At 36.0% G+C, this 15,266-nt stretch overlaps 1 protein-coding gene across 5 annotated transcripts in view; it reads right to left on the bottom strand.

Moving 5' to 3' along the window:
• LOC118196119 (uncharacterized) overlaps positions 1–15,266 on the bottom strand; it is a 326,905-nt gene that overhangs the window by 13,679 nt on the left and 297,960 nt on the right. For all 5 annotated transcript variants that reach the window (XM_085808355.1, XM_085808356.1, XM_085808357.1 and 2 more), the window contains 3 exons: positions 14,399–14,511; positions 8,544–8,652; positions 2,382–5,365 (listed from right to left, as the gene is read on the bottom strand). In XM_085808355.1, coding sequence (XP_085664481.1) covers positions 2,382–5,365; positions 8,544–8,652; positions 14,399–14,511 — 3,206 coding nt within the window. The remainder of the gene's footprint in view (positions 1–2,381; positions 5,366–8,543; positions 8,653–14,398; positions 14,512–15,266) is intronic.

The raw sequence follows: 15,266 nt of genomic DNA, 5'->3' as shown, positions 1-15,266 counted from the left end.
GTGTCATGTAAAATCGGGCATTAAAAAAGAAAGAAAGAAAAAAAAAAGGAAAAGTGACCGACATTTATAGTGAATAAACGCAAAATGTCAAAGCGAAATTAATAGTCCTGGGCAAATTGCCTCTTTGGACTAATAAAATACAAAATACGAATTTCAGATTTTACATTATGCCCAAAGGTGCGTTTTTTTTTTTTTTTTTTTTTTTAACGTTTTATGGGTTTCTTTTATTTATTAAATATCATGTTCTTCGCACTTAAACCATAAAATTCCATTTCAACAGCAATATCGCAAAATAATTTTATAATGAGCATATCTTTAGAATTTCCGATACATAGTCTCGCGCGCTGGAGATTAAATCCCCCCCCCCCGAACAGTGTTGCCATTGCTCGCTTTGAAATTGTTGAGTTTGTTAATCAAAAATTCATTAAAGTTTTACAAAATATGTAATAGATACTAAAACAAATCCGGGCTTCCAGATGCCCATATTCAGGTAGAAACGTACGTTATTCAGAATTTGATGGCTGTAGATACCGTTGTTTTATCACAATGCGAGAACCATACATGCATTTATGCAGATTCTTCATTATTTAATTTCTTTAAATATAATACAGGGCTGTAATATTTGGTGGCAACAGTTTGAAAAGTGAAGCGTTATTTAAATTTTTCAATGCAAAATGCCAAAACGAAATTAATAGCCCTTCTCGGTCGGCTAATGCCCTTTGGACTAAAAACTGCCCGAATCTAGAAATTACCTTGATTTTCTGATTAATGTTTTTCTCCCCTTCGCAGAACTGATGTTCTTGATATATAAAAGTAACATCTGTTATTTAATGATGTAACTTACAACAGCAATATTTGTTATCATGAAAAGAAAGTTAGAAATTTTTACGATAATTTCTTTAAGCAATAAAAAATCAGACAACGAAAAAAGCATGTGTTTCTTAGGAATTCAAAAGTCATTTCAAACAGATAAACATATGATGGCCTTAATGCTATGATGTGTTTTGATTCTAGAAATATCCTTACTTGACTCTTTTCAAAGTTTTTGGAACATTACGTTATGCTAGCATGTTTTACCATTCATTTATTTTTGGTAACTGCTGACCTATAAGTCACTAATGGCTAGTGGTTTTGATGATCACCATGTTCTTCATTTTAATTTTAACAATCCATCTGATTTACTGTATTGAGTTATAGTGGTGCCCCATATGCTGACTGCTGTACACAAAGGTCACCAGTGACAAAACTGCCGGTCACGGCATTTGATAACTTACAGTGCTCTTCAGCTTAATTTTAACAATCCAACTAATTTACTGTATCGTATTACACCGATGACCCATGGATTGCCTGCTGGTACACAGGTTCATTCCTGGGGGGGGGGGAACACCTGCGCGAAGGTTTTTGTGCACCCCTATATAATTATATATACATATATAATTTAATAATTTATTTTGGCCTTTGAATAAAAAAGGCCTTTTTTAATCCCTTTTGGAAAGAAAAAAAAAACTTGGATAGTGTCCTTGAACAGGTAACTTTCACTTCACATGATACCGACTGAATTTAGCGCCCCTAAATTTTGCCAGCTGCATGCGCGGCATTGGCCCACCATGAATGTCTGTCAGTACACAAAGATCATTATTGACCAAGTGACAGTCACTGCATTTAATGAGTAACACTGCTCTTCGGATGTAGTTTTAAAAGAAATGTTTCTACATTTATTACATCAACTTATACCAGGGCCTATGAGTTGACTATAGGGACTATAAACGTAAAGTCATCAGTGACCACAGCCTTAGCAAACACCAGTGTGCTTCGATTTAATTCTAATTTAAAAACTTTAACTAATTTAAAACTGTCAATATTTACCTAAATTTACAACATGGGTGACCGCTGTATTGAACATACAGGTGATCAACAACTTACATATTGACAGTTACTGGCAATCAACCCACACATCACACGATACAGTAAATTTAGATAGATTAAAATTTTCCAAATTAAACTGAAGGATATAGGTGCTCGATAATGCTGTTCATTACTGGTGACCCACAGGCTGATGGTCACTAGCAGCTAATCTATTTAACATCTTATATACCTTTCATCCAGCAAGAAAATTCTCGAAAACAACAAATTATCAACGAAGCAGATAAAAATCTCCAATATCACTCTTACTTAAAAGAAATAAGTTAATCAAAACTAGTATAAAATTAACCTAAAATACTGGAGTGTTGAATTTTCTTCTTGAATCTGCTTATAAATTTCCTATTAAATAAACTATAATTTAAAATAAAGCATACAATTAAATCAATCCAAAAAGCTTGGCTGAATGAATGTATGAAAGTTTTACCCATAAATACTAAAATGAAATAATATGAACTTACATCTATGAAAGAGTTAGGGGAGCCTCCTAAAAGAAGTCTTTCTCGTTGCTCCCTGAGTTCACGCCGTTGTTGTGCTAGCTGTAACCAAGCAGGCGCATGGGCCTCTTTGCCTGTCAATATTTCCTGATTTTCTTTTACCAATCCTGTGCTTGTAAGGCTTCCATTCATTGATGTAGTAGGTGATGGAACAATAACAGAGCTTGATCTTTGCTGAGGTTCCTCTTTAACTGATGAAGGAGCATGAATCTCAGAGCTGGATTCAGTCTGAGAGATTCTAGGAGTGTTTTTCTTATCATTATCAGGAGGTAAATTTAAAGGAACATCAGGAACACTTGCTAGCCTTTGTCTTGGATGTATAGTGTCATTGCAAGAAGGAGGATCTGCAGGTGAAAATTTCAAAGGTGATTCTCTACGTATCAAATTAATTTCTTTCAAGGGTGACACACTCCTTGGAGTAACTTTTCCTTTCTCACAGAAAGACTTTGATTTTTTCTTTAAATCTGGTTTAGTGATATGTGGCTTTGAAACTTCCGAAATTTTAATAACTGTGCTGTTTTGGCAAACACTTATCATTTCAGTATTTTCTTCTTGCAAATGAAAAGAATCTTCAGAGGATGTATCTGTTATGAGCTTTTCATCTTTTTCGCCTGGTCTTCCTTTGTCACTATGTTTTTGTTTAATGGATCTTCTAGCAAAAACACGAAGTAGTTCAGGTTCTGGATCATCAGTGATTAAAGTTGGTACTTCTTTCTGTTGTCTCCAGCTATTTTCTTGACTTTTATTTTGTGATTCTGACTCTTCATTAAACTGAAAGTCTTTGCATTCACTCTCAGATAATTGAGGAGGTTTTGGAGATTCATTTCTTAATTGCAAATTGGTTTGAGGCATCACAGGAGAAACATTTCCTTCACTATTAGAAATATAAGATGAAACATTAGCAAGCGTAGGTGCTGGTTGAATTTTGACATCCCATTTTGTAGAATTATCATAAGTCTTTTTCTCCTCCTTCATAAATTTTAGATCATTTTGATTTGCTTTAGTAGAATGCATTTTAAATTTAATTTCACCTGATATATCAGTCTCAGAAGTATTTTTCACCTCTTTAGGATTAATAATATCGCTACACACTTTATCTTTGATTTCCGATTTTGGAATAGATTTATGAATTCTGATTTGGACAGGTAACTTTTCAGGTTTTGAAACTTTTTTCCCTAGGTTAGGTTCTACCTCTTTCTTAATGTCCGAGGTAAGACTTCCAGAAAAGGAATGCCTATTATTAGATTTGTCTAGCTCTTTATTTTTCGTTGTCATTTTCCTATCAGATAATTTTCGTTCTACTAACACATTAGAATTCTTTTTATTAAGTTCGGATGAATTTTCGCGATTGGCAAATGAGATCGGTTGATATTTACGTTCCTTCATTCTTTGACTAAAGGGGACGATTTCAACAGATACACGTTTCTGAATATTCCCATTTTTTACATTAGTCATATTTGAATTAACCTCAGGTAAATGAGACTTTTGCACTGCTTTTAATGCTTGTTTGTCTTTTGGAATCGCCTTTTGGCTTGCATCTAAATTAGGCGAACTAGATTTAAGTGTATCTGATAATGGCAGTTTAGCAATATCATCTTTTTGATTTGTATACTTACATTTCATATTGTCGGATTTTGAATTGACAGATATTGTAATTTTATCTTCCAGCATTCTGTTATCACAAAGAGTAGATGTGGAAGCATTTACTGTCACATCTGTTATAGACGATGTTGGAGCTGAAATGCCAACAGAACTTATCCAAGTTTCACATCTTTCTTGCTTTACACTTGCTTTTTCCACATTCTTTATACCTGCATCACTACATGTCTGAACAGATACTCCCGACTTTTCTTCAACAGCAGCAAAATTATGAGCTTCAGTGACTAGTATATCTTTGAGATCATCATTAAAAGTTGTATGGTGCGACACAAATATTCTACTTTCTTCAATACCCATAGACACAGATTTACTGCTCATTATACTTTCTTCTTCAAAGTTCCTAGAAGATATTACAGAGTTTTCCTTATGCCCTTCATCAGCAATATTTTCCTTCGACACTGACTCTAAATCACTCTCAAGCTTTGCCTCTTTTCTTGGTGGCTTTAATACAAATTCACTCTCAATATCTAAGTTTTCTGTAACGGTTTTCTTAAAAGTTTCAGAAATAAATTCTTGAGATGCCATCAAGCGCTGCCCATTCAGTTCTTGAGAAGGTGAAATATTCTCATGTTTATTAGCAATTTCACTAGAACTTACTAATATATCTTCCATAAGAGTATCACATTTGCTTTTCATTTCAATAGTTTCAGCATTAGTAACAGTCTTCTTTTCAGAACTAAAATCAATTAGCTGATGAGCATAATTTTTTGTGAATAAATGCTTTGATTCCTCTAATGAACTTCTTACTTTTTCTGCAGTCTTGAAAGAATTTGATCTTTCAATGCTTTTTACAAGAGAAGATACACTTAACACTGGTTCATTGCGTGTTGAAGTACAATCCTCAGCATGAAGAAATTCATTTTTTGAACTTTCCTCAAAATTACTTTTTGAAAGCCTAAAACTGTCATTTTTGCTTGTAGCAGTATGTTTTTCTTCCAAATTCTGCATTAAATCACAAGGTGCCTCACATGTACTCTTATTAGTGCAGCTGAAGGAATCACTTTCTACAGAATTAATATCATCAGTTTTATCTTCCTGTACTTCTAGCGCAGTAACAGTATCTTTATTAAGTTTATTTGGAGTTTCTTTTACATGCCATTCCTGATCGTTCTCGGAATTAATTTTTAAGCTTTGAAAAGAACTGTCCAATAGACTTCTTTCTTCATGAATGATAGTCTCACTTGTGACTTGCAATGATTCATTGTAACAAAGTGAAGAGGATATCTGGGATGCTTTCTTTTCTCCAGAAAATACTGAAGTTGTTTCACTAACTGAAGAGGATGAAATTTCTGTGAAAAGGAAAAAAACACTATTTATTTTTAGCATCTAACATAGCAATTTTAATGTATTTTGACAATTAAGTTAAGTTGCTACTTATGCAATTTTCTTTTTTGCATATCATTAGCAAGTAAAATTTTGTAAGAATCATAGTTCAGTATGGATAACCTTATAGAAAAACTTAAATTCTTAATTCATAGATTATGTTCTGTGTATTTTCTATTTTACTTTTTACATTCAGTTTACAGATTTTAAACCCATATATACTTCACCAAAATATACAAATTTCCAAGATGTTACAATACAAATTCCCATCAATTTTTATTATACATAAAAATAAGAAAATTCAAATCAATGTTTAGGCAAGACTACAGAACTACATCCAGTCAGAAACTGCTTCAAAAGCATTTGCTTCATAACAAGCTCACTAACAGGGAAATATAAGTTAAAACCTTAGATTACCAAAATAATTATTGGCATGAAATTTCACAGCAAAGGAATTTGATGAGTACTAAGATGACAAATACTGTTAAGATGAATTTTTAAAATTTTTATTATGTTACAAAAAGCAAGAAACAGATTGTGGTAAAGAGTTCTATAAAATTTCAGACATTTGAGTAAATAAAAAGGAATACATTGTCCAATATTTTATACGTTAATAGCTAAAGATTTTTTGTTTCTACATTTTAATCAACCCTTTAGTCTTATGTTCATGCTAAGTATTTACACCATAGAAATTAAAAAACAGTCTAAGCTTTCATTTCCAGATTGATAGCTGCACAGGATTTTAACATAATCCTAACGACGCAGGCTCTTACATAAACACTTTAGAAAATAATAATTTCAGAAATATAAATACGTATTAAAACCAGTTATGACAAAACGAAGAAAAATAGCACCATAAACCCAAACCACTTTAAAATGAATTTTCATCTGAGAGCACATCACTTTCTACTTTTGTTGCTGCAGACTGGTAACACTTGCTGTTTGAAGTATGTCTCAGATTTTTATTTGTAATGATATAGTTCTTTAAGAAAGGCACTTATTGGATCAATTACATATATGTATATATATATATAGAGAGAGAGAGTACAAGTAAGTCTCCGCCTTTTTTTTTTTTATCAGAAATTGGGCATTTATTATGAAAGAACGATACATTATGTTTTATTCAAAGTATTGGCCATCGCTAGCCCTACATTTTTCCTGTTTTCTGGCAGTATACGGATATCGCGTTTGAAGAATGCTTCATCTTTCAAGGCTATCTGCAAATCAAGCCAATATTTAGTATCTTCACATAATTTGAAATGTTGCTCAGACAGGCCATGCATCATCAATCGACACAAGTAATAATTGGAAGGAGTAAAGTCTGGTGAATACAGCGGGAGGGAGAAACTTCTTATTTGACTGTGTCTGAGTAAGTTTTGACTGATGCCGCAACATGTGGTTGAGTGTTATCATGCAGGAGAATAATTTTGTCATGTCTGGAGTAGTAGTGGGTACATATTTCTTTGAGTGCTCGGCTCAGTCTCATCAATTGCATTCAGCAGAAAGCCTCAGTAATGGTTTTGTTCGGTTTGAGCAAATCCTAATACATGGCAATAAGTTGATCCCATCAAATACACATAATTTTCTTTCCATGAATATTCGATTTGGCTGTTGATGTTGAAGCAAGGCCAGATGGTCCCCATAATTTCATCTTCTTTGGAGTATCGCAGTGGATCCCCAATTTTTTTTATCAGCAGTGACTATACGATACAAAAAAACCCCATTTCGTTTATGCCTGGCAAGCAGCATTTCAAATGTAAAAATTCGGCGTTCAACATTTCTCAGATTGAGTTCATACGGAACCTAATTTCCTTGCTTTTGAATTATTCTTAATGATTTTAAACGATGTGAAATTGCTTGTTGAGTCACTCCTAATAAAAATGCAAGTTCTGCTTGCGTTCAGCACAAACCTTTATCCAATAATGCTTCCTATTTCGCGTCTTCGCACACTTTCATCTTTCTGCTCCGTTCTTTGTCTTCGATGTCAAATTCGTTCTTAAACTCTTGAAACCACTCACGACAATTTAAGGCAGCCTCATCATATGTTTCGACAAGCAATCGATGAGCCTGCAGATTTCTTCAGATTAAAGAAGTAAATTAAAAGTTCCCAGAAATGAAGCTCATTAGGCTAAGAAGTCGGCATTTTTGCTCGATAAAATTATATGATGCTGATATAAAATATATAATAGTTTAAGGTTGTGCTATAAGTTATTTCTCCCATCTTTTTGGCATGCCTTCGAGGTATGGTGGTCTGCACGCTTGGCGCATATTCCAGAGGTCCGCGGTTCGATTCCCGGCGAAGGCGGTTGCTCATTTTTCCTGTTGCCTGCTTCCAAATTACCTAATGTCTCTACAGTGTTGTTAGCAGATGTGCGACCTTACTCTATTGTGTTTTACAACAGACAATTTTAGCCATAACTTAATGGTCGCGCAATTTTTTTTCAAATGGCGGAGACTTATATGTATTCCATGCATATTATATCACTCCACATATTCATTCACTACAAATTTTTATTGCATTGTTATGTTTAGTACATTAAAACTATGCATTATAGTTTCTAAGATCAGATATAAAAATACAATAGAATATTAACACCCAAAATGCTTTTCTTATCATTTTGCAACAAATATCTATGATTAAATTAGCATTTATAATAAACTGTAGTAAGAAGAATAAAAATTTAATGTAAAAATAGTAATGATAATATCCAATTAAACATGAAACAATATTACAAAAAAAATATTTCCCCGAGTTTCTTTCATTACTTGTTTAAATACTTGAATAACAGTTTCTCATACCATAAATTTTAAATGTATAACATTTGGTAAACAATCAAGGGTAGTATTCTAATATTGAAATATTTAACCAGTGCCCATATTATTGATATGCAATAAAGTCAAAATATAATATTACATCTAAGTTTAATCCATCATTCTGATAGGTTTGTTGTTCTAGTTGTAATGTGAACTAAAGCTCCTAAATTTCTTGTATATAATATGTTCTAATATTAATAGTGAAAGAATTAATTAATAGTGTAAAATTAAAAATAGAATGTACCTTCAGGTACTCTGCATTTTCTAAATCAAAATAAATTCATTTAGTTGACAAATCACTGGAAAAATAAGGAATATATAAAGTATTACCAGAAAAGCTCTTTTGCAGCTCTGAAATATCTAACATTTGAAAGGATTTTCCATTATCTTCTAAAACTTCAGGTGTGGAAGGTAATGCATTGACTTTGGCAGCAGCAATCTGAAAACAATACATTTTTCAAAATTCGTATTGGAGAGACCAATAAAAATAAGATTTAAATATTTCCATATTCATTTTTAGCACACATCAAAGAAAGACTTTTACTTCTTGCTAATTTCAAATTACAGTGAAAGTTCGAATACGCAGAAAGTTTGGGAAATCACTGCTGTAGCTAGAAGGGAGCGGAGGGAATGGTTCACCCCGGGCGGCATATTTTGGGGATAATATTTTACGCATGAAACATTATTTTATTATGAGTTAGTTATGCGGATTGTTGAGACAGGTGAAGAATAATGTGATTCGAATTCCATGCGGAATTAAATTAATAAGAAAAGTGGTTTTCTTTCTAGAAAAAGTTTTCACAGAAATCATCAGCAGATTTCAACAACTGCATTCTCTTTTTATACCTTCTTTATTCCGTCGAAGCTCTTGAATGACAATTATGATCCCAATGGCATTAATCAGGGAGAATTACTAGTTGAGAGAGAAGTATTTCAGAGGTTTATTTCTATTATTGGTAGGGATAACGAAGCAGGAACCTACACCAATTCGTCCTTGTTGTACAAATACTTGAGACAGCAACTTAACTCAGAAAGTGCGGTCTTTCAGAAAGTTTTGAATGAAGATGGGTAAATTACCTCTCAATCCAGTGCTGTAAAGGTCATGAAAAGTTCCATGCCGCCAAGTTCTATCGTATGCCTTTTCCATGTCAAAGAAGATTGAAACCACATGATGCATTGTGTACTGAGGTTTCTAAAAACAGGGCATTATCAAGTGAAGATCTTCCCTTACAGAAACCACTTTGGTAAGGCGATAGGCATTGATTAGTCTTCAGATAGTAGGTGAGACGGTGATTTACCATTTTTTCCATGATCTTGCAAAGGCAGCTAGTGAGCGCGATGGGGCGATAATTTAAAGGATTTTTCGGGTCCTTGTCGGGTTTTACTATAGGGATAACAAAGGCCCTGCACCAGACAGTTGGAAAATTTTTTTCCTTCCATATCTTATTATAAAGAGGAAGAAGGACCACTAGAGATTCATATGGTACATGCTTTATCATCAAATAACTGATGCCATCAAGACCATGTCAAGTCCTATCAGTGCGAGATATTACACTTCTTAATTCAAACATGGTGAGATCTTTATTATAAGATTCTGCATTAGGATGGAAAAAGTCGATTTGAATCCTTTCCAAGCGCATCTTTGTGGACAGAAACTCTTTTGAGTAATTGTTATAGCCAGATACAGCAGCAAATGTATCACCTAAAGCATCGGCTATTTCTTCTCTAGTGCTTATCTTTCAATTTTTTTCTGCAACAGAAAAGGAATAATCATTATATAGTCCAGAGGCTTTGCGGACTCTTTCCCAAACGTGTTTGCTAGACATTGAGGAGGTAATAGTGGAAGCGTAGACTGTACATTATTTTCTCTGACTTTGCCGCCTTACTTTTCCTGCATTCACCCTGGCTTTTTTAAAGGCCAGAAGATTTTCCAGTGTTGAATATCGGCGAAAGATACGCCAAGCTTTCTTTTGCTCTCTCGAAGTTTCATAACAATCACTGTTCTACCAGGGTTTAGGGAACTTTGTCAAGGACTTTGGAATACAGAGTTCAGCTGCTTGTACAATAGTATCAGAGATAATTTTTACTGCTGTATTAATGTCTACATCGTTAACCATTTCTTCAGTCAGCACAGCACAAGATGCAAAAAGATCCCGATCAGCTTTATCGTAAGTAAGCGTGGTTGTCTAGAGATCACTGATTTTCCTGTAATATTTACAATAAATTGGAAATGGTCATTATCGTAGAGATTCTCCCCTACACTGAAAGAGCAGAAATGTAGTAGAAATGGAGAACAAAAAACCAGATCAATTGCATGAAATGTTCTAATCGGCTGATGAAAGTAAGTGTATTTCTCCATTATTAAGGAGACAAATAGAATGATCTTTCATTAGTTGTTCGATCTGCCGGCCCCTTGAATTAGTGTCCCTACTTCCCAATAAGGTACTATGAAGTCACCTAGGTCTGGAAGCTGCTCTATTATTCTGCCCAACTCTCACTGGCGGGTGGCGTTCTGACCCGAAGAGAGATATCCAGAACCTACTGCTGGCGGTAGGAGACCTGGTGTTTGATCCTAGGTGATGAACTGCCGGCACCGTCCCGGTTGACGGATGTCTGGAACTGGCTGAAAGCCACTGGGAGCGGCGTGAACCGTGCGCGGGAGATCGTCGTGAACAGTGGTGGAAGGCAGGAGACCCAGCGTTCGATCGAAGGGTTGGTGTCGTAGGATGGAGACCTAGTCTCGTCTCCCACAGTTCAGCATCGGCCTCCTCGTGGCGCCCGCTGGAAACTATGCCGACGCTCAGGTTATAAAGCTGGTTGTCCTCGGACAACTCTAGGCTATAAAGCTGGTTGGTATAGGCTAACGGATGCTGAACAAAGATCTCTGTGGCTTGGCTGAATGGGATTTCCGGAACCGACCATTTACGGGAGGAGACCCGGGTTCTTTCAGATCACTGGCTAGACTTATGTGTCTAGACAGCTCTGAACTGCAGAGTAAAATAACATTCTTCACAGCGAAAGACTAGAGCCATTGATTATTTGATGGTCGTTCAGGCTTGACAGGGACTGTTGGTATTGTCTTGTCTGCGACCAAAGCTGTGGGGAGCTACATGGTGGATAGTAGTACGCTGGTCTGAGAGGATATGATTCCTCCCGGTCGGTGTGGAGGGACGTATGAACTCTGTTTTTGGCTTTACGTACCTTAGAAATGAGTACCTCGTGAGTGGTGCCCCGATTGAGGGAATTAAACTTTGTTCCACTTTGCATATGTAGCTAGTCAGTGCAGGAGCTGACCCTGTAGATCTCTTCGTGATGGTCGCTCGCCAGACCCGGCACTGACGACCAAATCTTCGAGGGATAAATTCCCCTCTGCAGCGATCGGGAGGGGTGGCGCCCTACCAGATCGGTTCTGGAGTTGCAGCTCATCAAACCTTGTAAGGAGAGCTCTGCTCTCCAGGGCAGGGGCTGTTTCTTTGGTGTTAATGTTAATGTCCAACTCTCGCTAAACAACATGCTCATGTGGGGGTAAATAAATAGTGCATACTGAGATTGAAAAGCGTAAATTAATCTGAACTAGCTTGAAGGGAGGTTGTCAAAGGGAGAGCAGTATATGGGTGATTGTGGGAGGAGATAAGGCCCACACCACCACAGGCACTATCAACAGATGGGTTGTCCTTTCTTACTGTGGTATATCTCCATATCTTAGCATGTCTGCTTGGTTTTAACAAGATCTCCTGAAGTGCAAGGCAAGCAGGTTGATAGATGTTGATTAAATCCTTGATATTATCCATGTTTTAAGGGAAACCCCGGCAATTCCATGAAATAAATGTACCCATTATGGATGCTTGTTTCGGCGGTGTTGTTGTTTTGACTTTCGAGGCAAAAGGTGTTTCGGAAGGGATAACCCTTCTTCAACGTCCATTTCGTCTGAGTCGTCTAGGCATGCTTGCAATAGAACTTTGACTGGGGGTCCTGGGTTTTTGCTTATTTTTCTCTTTGATACCATCTCTATGTTTGTTCTGTTGGGCATCCTGTTTTCCATTGGGCGCAGTCACCGGCGTACTACTTTCAACATCAGGTTTTCCCCCTGATTTTTGGTTTCTAAAATCTTCTGTCATTGCTAGTTCTTTTTTCTGTGCGGTTATTGTGGTTTGCGTTGATAGTGATCTGAATGATTTTGTTGCAGATGCATAAGATTTATTAGGTCTTGGCCGATTAGAGAGAACAAGTCTTTTGGCTTCTGCAAATGATATCTTTTGTGTAACTTTAATGTTTTGAATTTGTTTTTCTTTCTGCCATTTTGGACATGATCTTGAAAAAGCTGGATGCTCGCCTTTACAGTTTATACACAAGGGACCAGCAGAGCAGCCTTCACTAGCATGGCTTCAATGGAACATGGAGCGCACGTGAGGCTACTGCGACAAGAGGTCTTTCCATATCCAAAGCGCTTACATTGAAAGCAACGCATTGGATTCGGTATATATGGCCTGACTGGACAGTTTAGGTATCCAGCTTTGATGTTTTTTGGCAGGTTAGGAGACTTGAAAGTAAGTATGACATGCTTAGTGGGAATGAGTTGACCTTCTTTCCATATTTTGATCCTACAAGCACCACACACGTTTTGAGCTGCCAACTCTTTAACAAATTCCTGTTCAGTTAAAGACAGTAAATATATTTCAGAGATTACTCCTCGGGACGAATTTAGAGTGTTATGTGGCTTAACTACAATGTTTGCTTGTTTAATTTAGTTAGTTTCAAAAGACTATTAGACTGCTTTCCGGACACAGTTTCTATCAAAAGGTCTCCAGACCGCAGTCTCTTAATATTTTTCAGTTCTCCTACAGAAGACAAAAGATGTTTGTTTATTAGAAAGGGTGCCGTTTTTTTTTTCAATTCTTCAGAGCTGGTTATAATCAAGAAACGTGGACAAAGTACATCTGATACAGCGCTTTCTATGTCGCTTCTTAGTCTTTTGGTCATAATCGGAGTATAGGGTACATTGTTGGAGCAGGAAGGTATCATAGCATTCATATTTAAATGGAGAAAGATTCGGGTCCGACCGGACCATCCACCATGGAGCCCAACAAAGGGACGCACATTGATACGCCAGGGCTAGCCGGACCTATACGCAAACTGAAGTTCCACAGTCGGCTTTTCCAAACGCAGGTACTCCCGAGAGCTTGTCCCCAAGCCACTGACACAAGGACTAGGGACCAGCCAATTGACACCCGTGAGGACGAAAAGGTGCCTCCCATTTAACTGATGCAGAGGCCAAAGTAGTGTGTTGGGGACAGTACCTCGCCCCTCAAATAACCAGTACCCTCCTTTCCAGTGACATGGGTCTCCACGCATGGCAAACACGTGGGCAGTATTCTCGCCACTCGAAGAACTAGGGACAAGGCTGCTCCAGTTTCTTATGATGAGCCCGAACCTCGGAAGAGGAAACTACATGGAAGAAGGAAAACGGGAAAAGCTGCAGCTAAGAGGAGAGGAACCAGAAAGGAGGAGAGATCACTGGGGCTCCAGGATTGTGACACCCGATCACCAAGACAGTAATCCCCTGAAGGATCTTCACCAGCTATGCTTTAGCTGGCATGTTGGAACGGCCTTCACGCCTAGAGTCGCCCTACCAGGAGGTATACTCCCGACATGCTTCGCCCGCTCCGCGCAGTGAACCCCCCACCACATTGAGGCAGCATAGCAGAACTTGGGGGGGGGGGCAATGTTTGGTAACAACAAATTTTCTGCTTTTGTAAAAAAATTCAAAATTGTAATACATTTATTATCATTCTTGTTTAACAATCTTTGTTTGTTAATTTAAATGTTCTTTAATTTTTTTATTGCCTTAAGATGTTTTTTAAATAGTAAAATAGGTAAAAAGAACATTAAAAATGACCGTATGTATATCTTTGTGTTATAATTAAGAAGTTCTTATAGGTGTTAAAAAACTTCTGATTTTTGAGCTTAAATCACATATTAAAATTTTACTGCAATGATTTGTTACTTGATGGAAACCAATGTACACTTTAAATTCAGGAGGGGGAGAAGATGGAGTGTTAAAAGATTCTCTTGAAATTGTGCACATTTTAAATTATGCAGAGAGACAAAACAAAATGCAATGCAGAATTTAGATAAACAACTGAATATAAGACAAATACAGAGTTAAAAAATAAATTACAAAATACCTGATTCATTCGGCGACGAGGCAATCCATACGTTCGTTTAGGCCTAACTGCTATTTTATGGTGAGCAGCATTATGATTAAGAGGAACAGGCTGACTAAGATCCAAATCTCCATCTTTATGTGAGAAAAATTTTAATACTACTTTATTAATTTATATTAATACATCAAAACCTCGTGTGGATATATTTCAAATCTTAATTGCACATACATAATAAAATTTGCTACATTTAATTTTTTAAGAAGGTTTTCACAGATAACTTCAGTAGGAATAAAAAATCCTCATTATCGCTACATTTAAAATTTTGTTTATGTAAGGAAAATTGAATATACATGAAATTTAAAGAATAAATAATCACTTTTACCTCAAAGTAAATAAATATAGTATTATCAGCACATGCACATACTCATATAAAAATAAATATAGTGATCCAAAAATAAGTTAATTTTTAAAAAATTCATAGCTCAGTGAATTTTTAAGTTACCTTAAAATGCAGCTTCCATAGAACTACATAATATTGCAGGGAGTTTGAAGAATTTTAATTTACAGTTATTTCCACCATGTGGTGCTACACTATCAATTATACGTTATTTTCAACTCTAAAATGGAGGCTCAAGGTCAAGAAAAGTAACATATCAACTTAAATACAATGAGTCACAAGTAAAGTATACAAAACTATTTTCAGACATTAAACTTCTTGTAAGGCAATGACTTCAACTCAGATCTAACATATAAGAAATACATTTACAAGTCAATACTAGATCAATAATTACATATGCATTTCTGGCATGGACTACTGCTAAGAAAAAAATATCTAAATAAACTGCAAATGTTGCAGAAACAATCTCATTGAACAATTACTTTATTAATT

This window comes from Stegodyphus dumicola, chromosome X1, assembly GCF_044657685.1.
Source record: "Stegodyphus dumicola isolate Sdum_Otavi_A_Nest chromosome X1, ASM4465768v1".
NCBI lineage: Eukaryota > Metazoa > Arthropoda > Arachnida > Araneae > Eresidae > Stegodyphus > Stegodyphus dumicola.
The sequence above is the reverse complement of the archived record's forward strand: the minus strand, read 5'-3'. Positions and strand labels throughout refer to the sequence as shown.